This window comes from Rissa tridactyla, chromosome 1, assembly GCF_028500815.1.
Source record: "Rissa tridactyla isolate bRisTri1 chromosome 1, bRisTri1.patW.cur.20221130, whole genome shotgun sequence".
Lineage (NCBI taxonomy): Eukaryota > Metazoa > Chordata > Aves > Charadriiformes > Laridae > Rissa > Rissa tridactyla.
In genome coordinates, this window is record NC_071466.1 from 27,766,424 (window position 1) to 27,786,096 (window position 19,673).

The window sequence follows — 19,673 nt, forward strand, 5'->3', positions numbered from 1 at the left end:
AGTCACCTGTTTAATCCTAACTCAACCCTCCTCCCATTAGGCACTACAACAGTCTTCACCTCATCCGCACATGCACTTCCCTAGGATCCCATCTGATGATGGACAACGATCTAGTCGCGTATCAGAGGCACGTACCCAGCTAAGCCAGCTGCAGGACTGCTGCTACATCTCTTGCAGATGCTGGAAGGCATGCAGGAAAGGGTGGGAGACAGCACACAGGAAAAAAATCGTGTTTCTGGGACTATGCCAAGTAAACAGTGCCCCTGCGGTTCCAAGCCTTTCTGTCTGGTTTTCAGCAAGACACTTGAAACAAAATCTGACCAGACTGCAAAGAATTGCAAGTTACTCATAGATCCTGGAGGCTGATTTGCACAACTGCTGCGCAATAGGAGACGCTGACAGCCATAATTTGAATATTGAAGTAGAAGATTCAAGTTCTAACACTCAGAATTATTGATAGTCCTGAGTTCAGTCTCACTGTGCCTCTGGTTCCTATCTGTAAAATGGGAACAACACAACCTTACAGCTTCTAAATATTAAAACATTAATGGTACAAAGTACGCAAGACTCAGTACTCCTAAGCACCATGCTCTTGAGCACTTGAGGGAATTTGTAATTCTGTGCTCAGTCCAGGATTTGAAAAGGCTGCAGTAGAGCAGGCTTTAGGTTAACAGATTCATCAGTATGGATCCTTACTTTGTGTGCTGAATGAGGCAGAAAAGCTCTGTGCAAAAAAGGGGGATGTGATCGTGTCATTAAAAGACAACCCTACACTGCGAGGAGGCTGCACAATAAGGCAGCAACAAGCATCCTTACCTCTGGTGATTCCTGACTTTGAAGTACGAGCTTCAAAGCTTAAATATATTCTTTGTGATTTTTTTTTTTTAGTATATAGTAACTGAAAGAATGACAGATAGAGGGTGGCACTTTTCACCTACACACCACAGATGTAACAGCTACAACTTCTTGTGTTTTACTGTAACAGGTGGTCATGATTTGAGCAGGGATCTCAGAATCACCTTAGGGTCATCACTTTTTAAGAGTCTGTTAAATACTTAAGTCAAATTCCTAAAGCAATGGCTTTCAATAATGGCACAGAAGTTTGGAATTACATTAAAACAACAGTATTTTATGTAACTTTTCAGACAAATAGGTCCCCGCTCCAACAAGGGAGTTAAAATTCTGGTTGATTTCCCGATCAGTTTGTGAAACCCAACTTAAACCATAAGCACAGTGGGAAAACAGTGTAAACTACCTCTGCAAAAATTATGAAAAGCACAGAAAGACTCAGGCTGGCATTTGTGGCACGGTGCGGGTACACTCCTTGTTTAAAAAAGCAAATCCCGGTCAGTGAATCAGAAAGAGTGACTAAGAGCTGCTGGGCACCACAGACCCATCCTGAATAAGAGACAGTACGGAGCAGCCCTGTCCCTGAAGCGCGACGGGAGCCAGGCTGCCGCTCATCACCTCTGCTGTGGAGGGCGAGGGAGGGAAGGAGCCCACTGTATCAGCCTTTTTGTGCACAGTGTTACTTCCCACAGCAACCCAGCCATGCCATCTGCCTCTTTGAGAGCAGCCGAGCCAAGGTTCATCTCTCTCCTTGCTCAAGCCAAGGTTCAGCTCCTTGCTCCAGCTCACATACCTGCTGCCCAACCGTGTACTGCTGCCCTCTGCTCCACCACACGGACCCTGAGCAACCTGCCCTGCTCCCACTGCTGATCCTGCTCTGAGCCCGGGGCTGGACTAGAGATCTCCCAGCGTCTCGCCCAACCCCAACGATTATCTCATTTTTATGAATTAAGCTGTCTCGAGTTTACTTTCTTTACAGGTATACGTTGGTCAACTGGTGTCTGCAGCCTTAACAAATAAATAAAAAACTAAAATAAACCAAAAGTCCCTGCAAAGCCATCATCACAATGATGATTTAATCACAAATCTTTATTTGTCTTGATGGTTGAAATAACGACAGCACACTGATGGTTAAAACTGCATTTCGTTTTGGTCATTGCTCTTAAACACTAGTTACCAGTTACACTACTGCTGTGACTGTCAGGGCTGAACCACAACGTCAACTTTGAGGAAAAAAAAAAGGGAACTTGTGCAACTATCTACCTGACTGGGATCAGATCTATTGTGATAGAGAAGAAGCTGGCCTGGCAAATAGCAAATAATGAGACATTTAGATCAGTTTAAATTCCCTGCCTTCTCATTAATGAAAGCTGGAAAAAGAGGCATAGGAATATGCACTGCAGCTACAGGGGCCAGAAGGACAAATAAATATAAAAACAAGGACAAAAATCCCAGAGACATAAAAGCGTCTGAACAAGAGAACATCTCTGGAATCAACAGATGTTACTTGTACACATTTTGTTATGCTGTCAGATAATTCATTTAATTAAAGGGCGTGTGTATCAGTGTCTCACCAGCATATTATGAATAGCACTTAAATTATGGCAGTGAATAAACCCAGGACATTAGTATTCTATCCACCTTAAATAAAAAGTCCGACTCCATCAATTTTAATACCCAGTTGCTTTAAGAAGTTGGCTACAGCTTCATGGCAGCCTGCCCAGGTCCTTTGCTCAATCAAGCAATAGTTGTCTTTGACCAAAAAAGAAAAAAATAGCCAACAGTATCCCTGCTGAATGTCTCCTGGCATCTGCTATTAATATAGGAATAAGTACATTACATGTAAAGACAGATTAATATTTTGGGTAACCATAACACTACAAAATTAGCAATTCATTACTGAAGCTACCCACTTGAGATTCATTTTTCAAAAAATTACCATGCAATTTTTTTCTGTTATTTTAATTGTATGTACATAAGAACTAATGCGCTGTAGACACAATTTAGACACCTATCTCATACACTATTTACCTCTGTATTATACAATACCAGTATGTCACAGTGCCCTAGGCAAGGTCACCAAACTCCTAACAATGCTGTAGGATGTGGCAGAGGAATCCATCTTTACAAATTAGCCTTCATTATACATGATTCTGCTCATGAATCTTGATGTATTGTTTTCCAGTATAATTTTACCTTGCACTTGCCTGTACCGTCTAGATCTTTTAATTCATGAAGTATTTTACAGATACAAACTAGCGGTATTTTTGCACGCGTACAGCGAATGTGCTGCTGCGACAGCAGTGCTCTAAATGTGACCCGACCTACTGGAGCTCTGTGTCCTTCTGGTCTCCACCTGGGGTTGGTGACACTGCAGGAGCCTGGTTTTCCAGAGCAGTTAGGTGAGCTAAAGCTATAAAAGCCCCTGAACTCAAACAAACCATTCTTCTTTGGGAGTTGCAGCGCTCCGCACACGCAAACCCTACGAGGAACCCACCTGGCCCTGCAAGTGACTTAGAAAACTGATCAGACCAGCAGGTGAGCCCGCTTCCCGGGGGCAAAGTCAACCCTCTTCATTTCTGAGATGCTCAGAAGGTGCCTCCGACGTGGGGCGACCTCCAGCTTCAGACCCGAGCCCGACGGCTTGTGGCACCATCCCCACCGTGCCCACCAGGGACCGGGCAGGTGCTGGAGGGGTGCTCGCACCCCGCCTCCTCCCTGCAGCCCGACCTGCCCGGCCACTGCCACCGGCATCCCTGCCGGCAGACCCCGACACGAAGCCCCGAGGTCTCCGCGCTCCGTCGCGGCAGCGGGGCGGGTGTCGTCGTGCCCCCCCCCCCCCCCCCCCCCCGGGCGTCCCCTCGGAGCGGGGACCCCCGGGGTGTCCCCCCTCGGGCGGCACGGCGGGACTGACCTGCGAGCCGCCGCTCCCGGACATTCCTCCACAGTAAGTCCCAGGCTTTGGCGGTGGAGTCCCGCAGCTGCTCGCTCAGAGACCTCCGGAGCTGCGCCTTGGCCGGGCGGCGCTGGCTGCTCATCCTCGGCGGCTCCTCATGCCGCCCCGGGCAGCCCCGCTCCTCAGCGCCGCCGGCGGCTCCCCTCGCCGGGTACGGGCGGCGGCGGCGGTGGCCACATGGGGCCGGCGGGGCCGCGCCGCAGCCCGCCTCACCGCCGCTCCGGGCGGGCGGGACCCTTCACCTGAGCGCCGCCCGCCCCGGCCCCCGGGGCAGCAGCGTCGCCGCCAGCCTCCCTTAGCGCCCCGGCGCCTCGCCGCCCTCCTCCCTCCTTCCCTCCCCCGCGCCTCAGCCCCCCGCCGGGGCGGGGAAGGTGCCCCGGGGTCTGGCCCCGGCTCCTGCCCCGCCTGCGGACCGGGGGTCGCCCCTGAGGGAAATGGCCGCCCCCGGCCCGGCCGGGACCCCGCGCCCCGCGGGCTCAAGCGCCAACGGCAGCCCCGGGCCCCGCTCCTAAATTCCGTGCCTGGGACCCTTCATGTGGGAACCGTCCGGCCGAGCACCCTCCGGCCGCCCCCGCTGTCAGCGCCCGGCCGCGGGCTCCCACTCGCCGCCGCCCGCCTCAGCTCGCCCGGGCCCAGTAGCGCCTGCCGGGCTCGGTGGTCCCTCGGACCAGGAGCCAGCGGCCGCCGCGCCCGGGAGAGGTCACCGGCACCGAGGTGACACAAAACCTGGGTGGCAGCGGGTGGCCTTTTCTTTTTTCTCCGCAAGCTGTAATAGGTGCTTAACCCACGCCACGACTTTTGCCAAAAGAAAGTTGTTCGGGGTTTTTTTTCCGAGGTTTTATCAACTCTCGACTCGAGCTGGAGCCACAGTCCTCGCAACATGGCCTCTCCCATCTCTTTCCCTCTTTTTCTGTGTTCCTCCCACCTGCCTCTCCCCGCTTCATCCCTTCTACCCCCCTGCAGCATCACCTCTAACAAGTGCTTACACTCCTAAAAGCTTTCAAAACTAAACCTTGGCAGCCCCTTTTTGCACACATTTGCAGACTAAAAGGAATCTTGAGTCTTCCATCCCTGGACAACCCAGAGAGGAGCATCGGGGCCCTTATTCCATTTAGGAAACCAATTTTGGGTCTCTGCTTCCTCTGCAATCTGGGAAATACAGTTGTAAGAGTGGCCCCTTCCCTACCCTGGCCACCGGCGGAGGGGATGGTTCCCAGCACAGCTGGCAGCAGAGCGTCCCATAGCTGAGAAGAACAGGGGCTTCATTTCATTTAGTCACAAACCATTACTTATTGCTTACTCTTTTTGCAGAGTACTCGCAATGTGCAATGAAGAGGCTGATCTTCCTGAAAGTGAGTGCCATTCACCGAAACAGCTGAATACCCTGGTAAAGCAGTCATGTTAAACATTATCGATATCCCCATCTTGTTTAAATTAAAACCGTAGCTGCAATGCCAGCAATACCCATGGAAGCTAAAAGCAAACAAACAGACATAATCCGTGTCACCACTCAATTTTAATAATGCCTTCTGCTTACTCTCTGATCTGAATTTGTTTTCTGTTGTCCCTGTTCTTAAAAGGTTCACCTTAAACTACTCTACTATATCTGATGAAGCGGAGACGATATGCTTGCCGAGAACTTGTGAAGATGTTGTATGTCACTCCTCCTCCTGCAGTTACACCCACGGTGTCCTCCAAATGACTGGACAAACTCTTACAAGAAAAGGGATGCCTTTCCAGGGACGGATGCATCCAAGATCTGGAAAGGGGACAGCATAATTAAGTAAATACGCCCACATCCCATGATCCAGAGCAAACACCTGCTGATGGTAATGGGAGAAGAGAGGATTACAGCTCCTACAATCAGCTCCTCTGCCCCGTAAATCTGCCACTGACCTCTGCCTCACTTTATTTAATTCCCTACCAATGCAGCCATTACCGGTACACAAAACCTACGATGCCTGTTTTTTGCCATGGGCTCCTGTCCGCTAGGAACCAGGTAGAGACAAGAAATTCACTTCTGACATTGTACTCTGCTGCCCTATAAAGATCAGCAGTGACACACAGTCTAAAGGTGAAATCATAAAATCAGTTTTGAAGGGTTTGTGTCATACTGCTGTGTCGTTACCCACAAATACCAGTCTCAGCTAATGCTGTAACCTTCCTCAGTGCTTTTCTGGCAGCCACACTTGAATGCTCCCTCTTACCGTGTCCAGCCTGTCTGGAAGATAGATCTCCCTTTCTTCAGTTGCTTTCTGTGATGGCCAGAATGTAGCAGTACAACAAAAGATGTTCTCTTCCCTTCTGCACCATTTTTGAAGAGGTTACTTTATCAAAAATGTCCCTAGACTTCCAGGTTTACTGAAAGCAGATAATTAGCAATGAGATACTAGCAATTGCGAATACCGTGTTATCTCACCACAGGTTGCTAAGATGAACTCCAGTGATACGGCTAGATTTCATAATCAGCAGCAGAACTGAACTGGCAAGCCTAGATTAAACTCTGTGGCAGGCACTGACAAAAATCTTACTAATTTCACGTACTTCACTGTGGAAAACTAAATCCAGCAGCAAGATCAGATACTGTACTTTTCTCCCCAAAGAAACAGTGTTACTGAGTAATGAGAAAATACCTCATGCAGCAACTGGCCCGTTCCTATTTTATGTCTTTAATCATAGTCAGCTCTTCAGGAGTCGAGTTACCAACACAGGTATTTTTGATGTATTACACCTAGTAGTAGCAGTTACAATAAGAGCTGTTCTCCACAACCTGCTTGAAGAAAGGTATGTGTTAGGGATCATTCACAGGTCAAAGATGTTTCACTTCCTTTTAGGATGTCAGAAAGCATGACCAAAAGGTAAAGTTCTGGTCTCCCTCCACGCATTTTCATCTGTTGGTTAAGTGCATAAGCAGCCAACTGATCAGTGCTCTTGTCTACAGCTTGAAACATGTTGACATCCTGAACAAGGATGGATAACATTTCTGGGAGAAAGACAAGGAAAGCGCATTTTCCACAGAAACAGCAGTTTTCCTGCTTGATACTAGTCATACCAAAACGGTTCTCTTTAGAGTAACTGCAACAAAACCACTGTATATGATAAAATGAAAGGAGGATGTTCCCAGTTGCCTTAAAAGAAGCTGAACTATGAATGATACTTGTCTTTTCTCATTGATAACAGAATATTGGCAGGAATGACAGTGGTATTTTGTCTGTCTTAAAATCTTGCAAGCATGTAAAATGTTGGGGGAAAATCTAAGCTAATTACACCCGTGCTCTGATGCCACTGTGGCACAGAAGCCTCATGTTCTAATTATATATTTAGCAATTTATAGTGCCTCCCAATCACCATGGTAATTAAACGCCAAGTTAATTGATACTACATAATAATCTGGCCTCTAATTAGCAATGTGTTTTTAATTTGTTACAGATTCCATTATGCAGCCCGATCTAGTCCTAATAAAGTCACTGTAAAAGCTCCCCTGCATCTGGTAAGAACAGAATCAGGCCTAAGGAATGAGAAAAATGACTACATCTTGGTTTGCCATTTGTAAACTACTGAAAGACTATGATAAAAGTACAACTTCTTTCCTTTTTTTCCCCCTCCAGACCTTAATTATGGTGAGCCAGGATTTTTTGTTAGTTTAACCACTTCACAATATTTGTCTGCTTGTAGAAGAACAAAACAGGGTGCGTCTTGCAGAGGAAAATGTGGGAAGAGTGCGTCCTTGGTTACTGTGTGCTGTTTAGCGGGCACAAGCTCCTTACGCTTATATCTCTTAAAAAGCAATAATAAAGCAAAAGAGGAAATCAATTAGTACTACTACAGGATCACTGATGCTAATCAGTGCAATACCAGACTTTATAATACATCTAATTCTTCAGGAACTGACTGTAAATTAAAGAAGCTCCTTGAAGTGTATTATACGGTGCGGCTGTGCTTTTCTAGCTTCAAATAGTAGCTCAGCCAGCCTATTTGTAAATACATCCAGTAATATTTATAACTTTGGCAATGATCTTTGGGGGTCCTAGAGCTCTGGAATTTGTTTTCTGTCACAGGCTAAACGTCCTGAGTGTGATGTTGTAAGTCTGGGTTACCACTGGAAGGGAAGAAAAGATTTGAGGTTTTCCATGGCTTGTTTTCCTAACAGCAGACTGCAGTGAATTGCATACTAATTCTGTGGCTGAAGTTATGTGAAAAGCACCAAGGGCATATGAGTAGGTGTCCTCTTTGACATCTAAGTAAACAAACAAACGTTTTGGATAGAGAAAAATAAGAATCATTGTGAACGAGGACAAAATGTTCCAGCCTGTTCCCTGGCACTCTCTCCTGCTTGTTATTTACATACGCAAATTAACATAATTTTAAGGTAGCTTTAACGAGGATCAGTTATAAAGCAGCTTCACTCTTTCGACGTTTATCAAGAGATTGGCACCTATCTGTTCATCCTTCTCCATTTCAGCTTCCTGAAGCTCTGGGAAAGGATCGCTCTGCACTTTGCCAACAGCAGAGCGCTGCTGGCTTTCATTAGTCGGGGCCAAATTCTTTCACTTTTGTTCACAGTGATTAATGCTGAAATAAACAGGCCTTCTTGCAGTATTCACTGTGAAAAGGCTCTAAGTATGCTCAGATCCAGACTACAAACTATCTGCTGTTTGACTGTGCTCCCTCTCCTTTGCTAAAACTGGCATGGAGGGGATGGGGGGGGAATGAAGCTTTTCTTCGATCCACAGGACAGATGATGGTACTTTATTATTATTATTATTAATAATAAACTGTATTATCAAAACACTTAGAACCAGAAACTGGATGGGGCAAAAGTACAGTCTTTGCCCTCAGGATATTACAAGCTAAATATAAAACAAGACACCAGTGGAGAGAAGAGCTAATTGGGGTAGGAAGGGTGGAGTACCAGAGAACAATAAAACAATACTGGCCAGCGGCGTAACTACTGGTGTTAGCACACCAGAATTAGTTTTTGGAGGCACCGATGCAAAGCAAGTTAGCAAGAGGGTCTCCAAGGAGGTCAATATCTATTCAGAGGACCAAGTCCCAAGGATAAGGGGCATTTTTAGAGAAAGCATGCAAATGTGTATTTGCAAACTCATAGTAGGCACATAGAAAACACAGTAGACAACAAAAGCTGGCATCCTGTACAGACAGACTGTGGGAATCAAGCTTTTAATATTAAACAGATGATAGATAGGGAAGGGAAGGGCCTTCAGCCTTAAGGCAAGTAGCCTCTGCTCGATGCAACATAAAGGCAGGATGAGCTGCAATGAATAGTGACAGCAGAGAACTCCCAGAGTATATTTGCATTTGGGATGCACTGAAGTTGACCAAATTGTGTTTATCAAGGCAAAGTAAGTGAGAACAAAGATGAGATGGTAAACATGGGATGAAAGTTTTTCCAACCATGAATTTTCACCTGGAAAACTCCTTCTGACAAAAAAAATCATTTCTTACAGAATAAAAATTAAAGAAAATGACAGTTTTTCTGGAAAACAACTACCATTTTCCTGGTTTTACCATGGAGCAGGATTTTCACATTCTGGCCAGCCTTACCTTGGACTTTTCTCTCCATCTCACATTCTAGTTGTATCTAGCTCTTGCAGATTATTTTTTAATAACCCTCCTACTTCTCCAATCTTGTGTCCTTAACTCAGCCTGAGTTGTCACAGGAGAATGACGAACTCCAGGTGAAGGGCCTGCGTGACAGGTAGGAGGATGCTCTGTTCTGTGAGAATGGTGAAAAAGGGGACAGGGAGGTAACTGTGGCACAAATGATCATTGGATGGATTATTGTCTGAGTAAACAGAGCACTTTCACTAAACAGTAGACAATTAAGCTGATAGTTAAGCTGAAATTCTGAAGAATTGCAGCCACAAAAGCACTTGCACATTTCTCAGATAGCAGAGGAGAAGATTGGACAAAACAAACCAAGTGCCAATAAACTTTCACTTCCTTTCATAAGACACTCTGTGGACATCTTTAAAATATAGTATGTTGCAGATATGAAAGCCTGGGCTGGGAAAAAGCCGGTCACTGTAGAAATAGCCAATTCTTCAATGATTGAGCAACTGGGAAAGTGGAATACATTTTATGTGTGTAGATACAGTGGCTTTTCACTGGACCAGAACTTGAAATTTTGAGATGATTAATGCCCTTGAAAAATTGAGCAGCTATGTTGAAACAAGAAATGTCTCAGCACAGAATATTGCCCCTGTTCTTCTCATTCCAGCTTCTGGTGTCTGATTCTTCCCCTCCTTTTTAGTTGCTTGACAAAAATGTGTTATTCTAAACTACATCTTTCTTTGCTCTCAAAGTGCTCATTTCCTTAATATCGTATTGGGACCTTGTCTAAACCAAGGTTATTATTTTTTTTCCAAACTTCCAACTGTTATTACCATCACAGTAGAAATAATTGGAAAATTTGTGTAAAAAAGCCTTGCAGCAGTCAGTGGCAATTTAGCACACACCGTATCTGGATATTGGTTCAGAGACCTGGGAACTTGTTCTTTTTTTTATAACTCTTCTGGATTACACAGGAAAACATGATCAATCTTGACAAGAGGTTCTAACAACAATGCAAAGGAATTGTTCCCAAAACCAATTTACTTATAAGAGTACAAACTTTCTTCAGATACACAAATACTCATGAGCACACACTTTCCTAGTAATCGGGCTACTGACTGACGGGAGCATATTGCCAAGTACCAATATATTGCAAGCTATGGATTTTTACACAGCTTCCTTCATTACTGGTCACACAGCTACTATTTTAACTTATTTAACAGATTTTTAATATATATATACATTTAATAGAATTGAAATGCAATGCTACTAGTGTTTTTGGACAGGAAATAAATAATGTTGTGGCCAGTTGCAATAGGGGATAGAATTTCAGGTAGGCAGATTATAATGACCAGCATCAAAATTTGGCTGAGGCCCAAGTCAACCCCTGTTAACTTAAAACAGTTCTGCAGGATCTCGAACCATTAAGACTGATTTTACATTTCTTCTTGCTTCCACAGTCAAGAAGGGCCGATCGGCTGCTGGCAGTACTGTGTCTGGGTCTCACTCAAAGTGAAGGCTGGTGGTGATTCGATGGTAAGCCTCATTTCCCACAGCCCCGTTGGGAAGGTTTCCCAGCCGGCTCAGAGCCTGCCTAAGCCCCCTCCATCACCCAGCTCTGGCATTACAGAACTCTCTGTTCCAGCAGGCTAAGTGGTACGGCCATTCCTGCTAGTATAAAGGAGGTTAAGCTTAGGAAGAATGCTTGTTTCGTGACATTTAACGTATCTGGGTATTCCCACTGAGAAGCAGGATATTCATGCTGTGAAGAAGGGGCTGGACTAGGTGGATCTGCAGCTCTTTCCATCCAAAAATGTCTCTGTTTCTGTGAGAACATTTTGGTAGCGTCAGGCAGCACCTGTATTCCATTAACTCCAAAAGCATTTCAGTGTTTACAGTAACCAGGAAATGTCGATGTCTGTGTTATATTAACAAATCAGCAGTAACAACTGCAGTTTCAGTTCTTAGAGCTGTACAGAGAACAGTTTACTGTGAGTCACTGAGAGTTTTACTTTTTTTGGTTGAAACACGAACAGGCCTGTAGTACTGCCCTTGAAACCATTACAAGAAAGCTTTGGAGAAAAAAAAAGTTACCAAAAGAAGTCCAATATTGCTTCAGTAATGGCTTCACATAATCAGGTAGGCTAAAGCATAGCTGTGAATTGCAAGTCTAAAAAATACTTGTGACACCAAATTTGTAGCTTCTTCACCTCAGTTTTGCTTACAGTCTTCCTGCCTTTTCATGTAGGTTGAGGAGGTTCACATAATGACATAAATTCATTCAAGATTCAGTATCTTGGAGAGAAAGCCACGTTATGTTTTTATGTGGATGACACGACGTATATGCACAGCGAGGTGAGCTATAAGGTGTCACTGCACGGTAGGCAGCAGACTTTACGAGAGCACTGATGTGCTGCTGTATAATCATAGTCCTTATAAAAGAATCCCACTGTGAGAAATGAAATAGTCCACCATGCAAAGCATAACTTTTTGTGGTCTTCCAAATAGACTCCAACTTCTGCATGCAGGAGGCAAAAAAACCTATGTTATGCACCCATTTGCTTTTCAGAGAACTGAATTTTAATAGTGACATTAAATTACTATTATGTAAATAGTAACATCAAACAACATGGGAGAAAGCTAGAAAATATTAAGATATTTTTCTTTCCTCTTTTGGGATTGGAAGCCACAACTTAATTACCAAGAAAGGCAGTAGCCGGGACTGCTCTGTAGCTGGCCCAGCATACCAAAGGCAGAGAGAGCTTGAGGAGGTGTTTCCCCGTCACCAGCTGCTGTGTACAGCGATGTGACCAGAATGATGACAGAGGTCACAGCCACTGCTCTCTACTGATAATGCCACCACTTGCTTTCCAGAAAGGGCCATCTTTTTTATTTAGTATTACTTGAAAAGTTGATTCCAGAAAGAACAAAGCAGGCTTCACCTCCGCCTTGGAGCACTATATTCTAGCTGGCCAGACTCCCCCTCCTACCATTAATAGACACTTTTTTGAGACTCCACATACCCAATTCCCCTCAACATCAATTTAGTGCCATGCAAATGAAGGAGATATGCATTCAGGACTGTTCGAGAAGGCGAGAAAAAGTTGCTATTTTGCTTGTACGTACTGCAGGTTCCAAAGTTCGTTTTGAGTGTTGGAAGGGTTTCTAGTGGAATTAGTTCCTCTGGATGATATCAGAACACCTTTATGGTGTTGCAGATACAAGTGTTGGTCATAGTGTTTACTTACACTACTGTCACGCAGACTCACTTCAACAGCTTTTCATCATTTTGTGCCAACATAAATCTGCTCAGTAGTCTACATTTCAGGGAAATTTTTTGAATCATTTACATTACAAACCTCCGTGCAAATTGCTTAGAGAGGAGGTGATAAAGGGATTATAACTCAGCAGGTTCTTACAGTGTTAGTTTTTGAGACAGAGAATCAGTTAATTTACCTGACAGAGAATATTTATATTAAGTAATCCTTGATGTTAATTTGATCAAAATTATCAGATCCATAGTTTCAGAACCCATGCCTTAAAAATATTTTAGTGAATGTCACTGCTAAAGGGGAAAAAAGTGTAAATCTGAAACCCAAAAACTAGACTTCTTATGCCTCAAATTGGGGGCTATTCCCAATTTCTCTTCTGAAATGTTGCTAAATGGTTTTGCAGTGATCTAAACTAGTCCACTGCTGTCAGTCAAGTCATAAGGAATACAGTTTCATCTGGAAAACATTATCGTCCTTTAGGACTTAAATAGATTTGGATTTATCCTCCTCCTTCCTGTGCTATAGCTCATCTTTTATAGCTGGGCAGGATAAATGCAAAGTGAGTTGCGTGTACTACTAGAAAGTAAAAGTAGGCTCTTACTCTACTTTGTACAGGTATAAATTACCCTTTTAATTCAGAATTGATGAAACTTAAGGTCTTCTCAATAATCACCAGGGATGGCCTCCCTTCCTACAAGAACTGCTCTAATCATTCTTTAAAAAAAACCCCACAATTTTGACCAAACAGTAGTGACAATCTCACATTAATGGTGAGATTTTTTGACTTGCTGAAGTAACTGTAAAAATTCCCATACGCTTCACTGAAAAATTTCATTCAGTGTGGGTTCTTCCCTTTCCCTGCTCACTCCTGTCATGCTTCTTAAGAATATGTGAGCATAAAGCCCTCAGTTTCTTGCTGATTTAATGCTCCTCATTAATGGGGGCAACAGGTTCCAGCACATGAGGGTGCTACATGTTCTGTGTCTTACATTCATTGGATATCTCTAGGACTTAAAGGTGAGTAGGAATTTAGTGCCGTGACATTTTTCATTAGTTAAGTAAAATGGTTGTATCTTCCCTGCATATCATCCTTCACTGACTTCTCTGAATGTTACTTTTTGTAGACAGTTTTGTGATGTCGACAATGCCGGATGTCACTGTGATATAGTTCCTGAATTTATATGATGACATTATAATAATAGCAATGCTGTTCTTTATGGTTCATATAAATTAGCATTTTATTTGCTTTCACGACTAGTGCTGCAAATTGAACAGCTGTTTTGACTGAGCTGTTTTAATTAAGCTGTCCATAATGTTGCCTAGGTATTTTTCCGAACTGGTAACACACTTCATTAAGTATGCAGTGTCAGTGACCGCTTCAGATCATTCCTCAGCATTACCTCACACTTAGGTAAATTGAAATCCCATCTGCTTTGAGGCTGTCAAATCACCTCGCTTTGGTGATTTGAAATTTGGTCCTCAGAAATCTCTCTAATCTTTAGTACCCTAGGAAATCTTGAGTTTGCTACAGATTTTGCCATCTGTTCACTCACTTGTCAAGATAATGAAGCTTTAAAAGATACTTGTCCTAGTAAAAATCTTTGTGGCAACCTATTCTTAGCCTCTCTTCTTTCCGAAAACTGACAAGTTTAATTTGGGTGCCTTTGGATCTTTTATAAAGTTTATGTTCTATGACCAAAATTTCCTTCCCACACTGATTTCTCACGTTATTTCCTCTCTGTTTTGAAGATCTCTGCAATATTAGTTTGGAAAGCCTAGATAAGTTTTATCTCTTCCTGTTTTCCTGTGCAAAAGCTGTTTCTCTTTTCTTTTACAGAGCCATACTGGATCCTACATCTGTATTCTCATCTGGGCGTATTATAGTTTGCTTTGTTTTTTTCAGAAACATGTATGATAATTAATATGGGAAGCTGTGATTATTTTTGCTGCCCACAATGACTTCTTTTCATGTTTAAATATGGGTATCATTCTAGCTGCCTTGGACAGCTGAACCCGATGAGTGTATTCCAACACTTCCACTTTGAACTCTATTTCTGACGGTTCTTCATCTGTTATTTGCAAAGAGGACTCCAGAATGCACTGGCATCCAGGGATTAAGTCTGGAAATACTCTGCCTAGGCACAAAAAAATAATGATTTTAAAAACTGTGTCCCTGGGTCTTACACTGTAAGTCACTGTCTGATTTTTAGAAGTGGTTACCATTCATCAGCCACTTCTGAAATCCTTCCTGAAAATCAGATGATTTATTTAAAGACATAAACAGGAATCTGGAAGTTCAGTTTTTACACCTTGCTTCTTACTACCCAGAAAGTTGTCTAATGCTTAGCCAGTCAAGGAGACATGACCCACGTCCCATGGTGATGTCATGATCATGTGATAGATCATGATAGGTCCATTAACCAGCAGAAGGAAAAGGAAGAAATCATTTTGATTGCAAGGGTAGAGAGGGAGTATTATGCCTGGCTTTAGAGAGCTTGCAGAGCCATTTGCCCACTTCACTGACAACTAAAGAGGACTAAGAAGCTCTGGAGAACATAGAGGAATGGGCTGGAAATAACAGGAGAGGCAGAAGGAAGAGAAGGAAGGAGGGAAGACCACTGTAAGGCATGACAAGCAGAAGAGTAACTGGACTGTAAAGTTGCAGTGCCTTTAAGAGGAAACTGAATAGCAAAAGGAAATGGTAAGGAGTAAAATTAAAACTGGATTTTGCAAAGAAGGAAATGGAGAGAAAATGAACAGAGATAGTGGAGTCCAGAAGACTATAAGGGACAAAAACAGTAGGTAGGATATGTGCGTGGTGTAGAGAAGTGTGCAAGAGTAATGTACAAAGTGCTCTGGATGCACTGTTGGCTGTTTGCACTACTAGTCCAGATCAACTGACTTAACTCAGTTAAACATAACTTTAAAATGCTTCGGTTTACACTTCATTTCTTTTAATTTAACCTGTGAATCAGAAATGCTAATAAAATCTCAAACGCAGTAGGTGTAAGGTTCACGTTCCTTGAATTTTAGGCACCCATGGTTAAAAGAGAACTGGGGGAGTTGGGAAGCTGGGAGGGAGAGGGATTTATCCCCCAGAGGGTGATTCATTCCACCCCAAAACAGCTGCCCAGAAGCAGACCTGTGGAGGAGGACTTGATCCAGCTGAAGATGATGTTGCACTCTGAAAATTACTCTTCACCCATTGATAGAAGAGGTGCTTAGAAAGGCATATTAGACTGTAGGTAAAGTTGGAGGTATCAATTCCATCTCAAGTTTCCTGTTTCTGTGGAATTTTAATAGGATTTCAGTATTTAACCATTGTAGACTCATTTGAAAATCTCAGGTTGAGTATGTTTCAGTTTCACTCTAGTCTCTTTTAAAGTCTCTAATAGATTTAAAGGCACAAATTCTCAATAGAATTTGTGTTCTGAAATCCTATGACTTATTTCTTCTTTTTTAACCCATTTTAGCCCATTTTAACCCATTTAACCCATTTTAACCCATTTTTTAACATGGGCTACCTTTTGATGTGGAGACACTGGAATTGTTTTGCTGTTGAAGAACATCTTTTCTCTTGCAGCACGAGCTGTAAAACATGAACACCTTGTTGGATTGCACTCCAGAACTCTGAAATGGGAATCCTGCCAAAGCTCAGGGCTTCTTTTTTCGTTTTGACTGTCGTATTGCTCTTGCTTCTGTTAGTATCACATTCCTACCACTTGTGCTTTTCAGACACCTACGGCCAAACTCCAAACTCGTTCCCAGTCTAACTCCACTAAACTCCATGGAGCTGCAACAGAAGTGAATTTGTCTCAGTATGTCTGTAAATTAACCAGTCATTTAAGCTGGAGAGTGACATTGATAAGCAGCAACAGCCCAGGAGTGGTGAAAGGAAGATATCTCCTAGTTAGTTTTGGACAGTTGACACTAACTCCGTTGTCAGATAAGTCTTACTGACTGTGGGAAAAGCTGAGTGGGAAAAGTCACACTCACTGCCTGCTAACCGTAGGAGGAAAACAGATCTGGAATGCAGAGGAAATCTCGACATTATCTGTTCCCCCAACCCCTACCAGCCAGGCAATCAAAATAACTAGCTGAGTATCGGCTGTCTCTGTTCCTGGCCCAAACAAATGTGCTTTCTTGACAAAGTTTTTGCTCACAGGAGAGGGGGCAAAGAGAAGAAAAGAGTCTAACGTGGGTGTGGGGGAGTGGTTCCTGCCAAAAAACAGGAGCTGCTTTTCTGTAACATCTAAATGGATAATGATGAAATAAGCCTAATGCTGTAGACAGAGGTGGCTCTGTGGTTTCCACAGGACAGTGATGCATACTTGACAACCCAGCAGCCCCACGCAACAGAACTCCAGTACTTCATCACTCCACTTGGCCTCTGTTGACATTGTCAAGGACACTTTGCCACAGACTTTGGTAAAAGAAGGATCAAACCCAAGGGAACAAAACAACTGGAAAGGAATTCTGTGTGCCCATCCAAACTGCGTTGTGTAAGAATAAAGTGTACTCATTGCAAATGAACACTTGAAGATTAAAGGTATTTCCTCGCTAGTGATCATAAGACACAGGGTCTGCCAAGACCTAAGGAAGCACAATATACTATTCTTACATCAATGTTCCATATACACATCACAGCAAGTTAGAGGCACTCTCACATATTTCTGTATATGCTCAGTTACTTACCTATGTGTAACTTACTACTCTGGATATCATCCCTATAGGGTTGTTGTTATGCTTAAAAAAATTCCAAGGTTGTGGGGAAGAGGAGCACAGCAACAAAAGCAACAAATGAAAAGGTGTACTTTAAATTAAGTTACTGAATATTTTGAATTCTCCAATACGTCATCCAGCCATTGAGTGTCCTGCATCAGTTCTGTCTGTCTTATATATATGTGAAAATATATAGCTGGAGAAGTTTACTTTAACTTTGGAAACTCACCTTGCATTTTTGTTACCAAATGAAAGTCCACAGAGCTGTAAATTGAAGATTTCAACAATGTGTTGGTGAGCAGACAAGAAAAGAAAGAGTGTGAAAAGCAGGGATAACTTCACGTACTATATATTTATAAAACAAACAGATGCCAACATCAGCAGTCTGCTAATGATGCCAGAGTAGCTATGGCTTTGTGCCTGCTTTGTCTACTAAAAGACCCCGGAAATCCAAATTAGCGGCTTTTCTTGATGGAGGCCTGGCACGGATAGCAAGGCAACTACTGCTGGGAAAGATTGTAAGGAAGACCAGTCAGCTTATTCCCTTCCATATTCCCCCTCCACTGCTCTGGGAAGCAGGCACAGTTGAAACAGTTCTCTGAATCTCTCCCTCCTATTTCTGCACCCCAGATCCTTCTGTCTTTGGCAGGAGCAGACCATCAACACCTGGGTGGCCTTACCCACTCATTCTCTGATTTTTCTGTTTTGGGAAGTCTTGACCCGCTGCTGCCTGAGACAATGCTTGGATGCGTGCCCTGGCATGCACGAGCAGACACAGAGGCTCTCCATAAGTTCCTCCTGGTGCAGAGCTCTGCACGGACAAAGGGCACAGCAAAGAGCAGCTTCGGGACCATAACCTGGGCACCAACCAGTTCACGCACCAACATTCATGAAAATAAGCTCTTGAAAAATATGATGAATTAGAAACATGTAAATGTTTTAACAGTCACCTTTTTGTATGAAGAACATCAATGAAAATACGGGGCTGTAAGATTTGTGAGGGAAGGACTCCCATTCTGCCTGTATGGTGCTCAAAAGGACATTACTCCGGGCCTGAGGCCCAGTGTCACTACCTCAGTACAAACAATAATAAATGACTTAATTAACAATTCAATTAAGTTGTAGTTTTAAGACTTTCCTAAAAGAACTATATCCATTTTATGAAATATAATGTTCCCGAGCTTCCCATTTCCTCAACTACTTAGAGGATTTGTTTGATTCTGAAATGCTGTGAAAAGTGGAAGGTATTTTTTTTTCTTTACAGTTACAAATAATTTTCTCTACAGATATATAATCTTCTACGCATCATTAAGAGACTAATCCTACCCCTACCGAGTTACAAGTGACTGCAGTTGGCACAGAATTAGGTTCTACAAAGGAGGAATCCTTAATATTCTGCAGGATAAACTTGCAAGATTCTATGCTAGAATCAGTTTACTTCTCAGAACTAAGGCAATTTTAAAATAAATTGATAATTATGGACTTGAAAACCATTCAACCAATCTAATAACTTCAGTGATACTTACAGATGGGTGTTTTTCTGACTTTTAAAAGCAAGCTTTTCTCACTAGCCAGTGCTATCTTAGCTTTAATTACATGTCATATGTAATCATATATTGCAATGAGGACTGAATTTAAAGTCAGGAGAAATACTTACACTCCTGGTAAGCTAAGAATTCCAGAAAATGGCAGTTACTACTAAGCAATATACAATGACAACTGTAACTGCTCAAGTAACTAAAAAAATATTATCAGCTGTAGTTCATGGAAAAAATGAATTTTTAATCAACTTTGCTTAAAAGTAAATTCAGCATTTCCTTTTACATTTCCATGTAAAAGTCATCCAAACCAAATTCCAAACATTGCACATGTCGCAGTCTCTCCTTCCTATTCATAAATTTGCAGCTAATACTGAAGACCTGCATGGCAATCAGGCAGAGCTATGCCTTGCACAGAGTGTGCTGAGCAACTTCTTGACTATTTCATCGTATTGCTTAATTTTAAACCATCTTAAATCAACTCTGATGTAAAACCATTAGTTTTCACAAGAACTACACCAGGGAAAAAATTGTCCTTTTGCATTAAAACAAATTGTCCTGACATACATGCTAGCCTTATGTAGCAGAGTCTTTGGGAACCAAGAAATATTCCAGGGTAGGTGTGTACCTAATATAAACCAATCTAAAATAAAAGCCTAAAGCCATTACCCTCTCAGACCCTATTTCAAAAGCCAACACTTCACCAAGGCTGGGATAGCAATTTCAGATCCACTTAATAATACCCATATAAAATGCAACTTT

The 19,673-nt window shown here is 42.9% G+C and overlaps 1 protein-coding gene across 9 annotated transcripts in view; it reads right to left on the reverse strand.

The window, feature by feature from the left end:
• The window catches only part of STARD13 (StAR related lipid transfer domain containing 13), a 310,108-nt gene that overhangs the window by 143,039 nt on the left and 147,396 nt on the right, over window positions 1–19,673 (reverse strand). The window contains exon 1 of one of the 9 annotated variants that reach the window (XM_054188963.1): window positions 3,764–4,074. The exons of the other annotated variants lie outside the window; for them this stretch is intronic. Coding sequence (XP_054044938.1) covers window positions 3,764–3,887 — 124 coding nt within the window. The 5' untranslated portion in view covers window positions 3,888–4,074. Of the gene's footprint in view, window positions 1–3,763; window positions 4,075–19,673 lie in introns of those variants that run through there. 9 annotated transcript variants of the gene reach the window in all.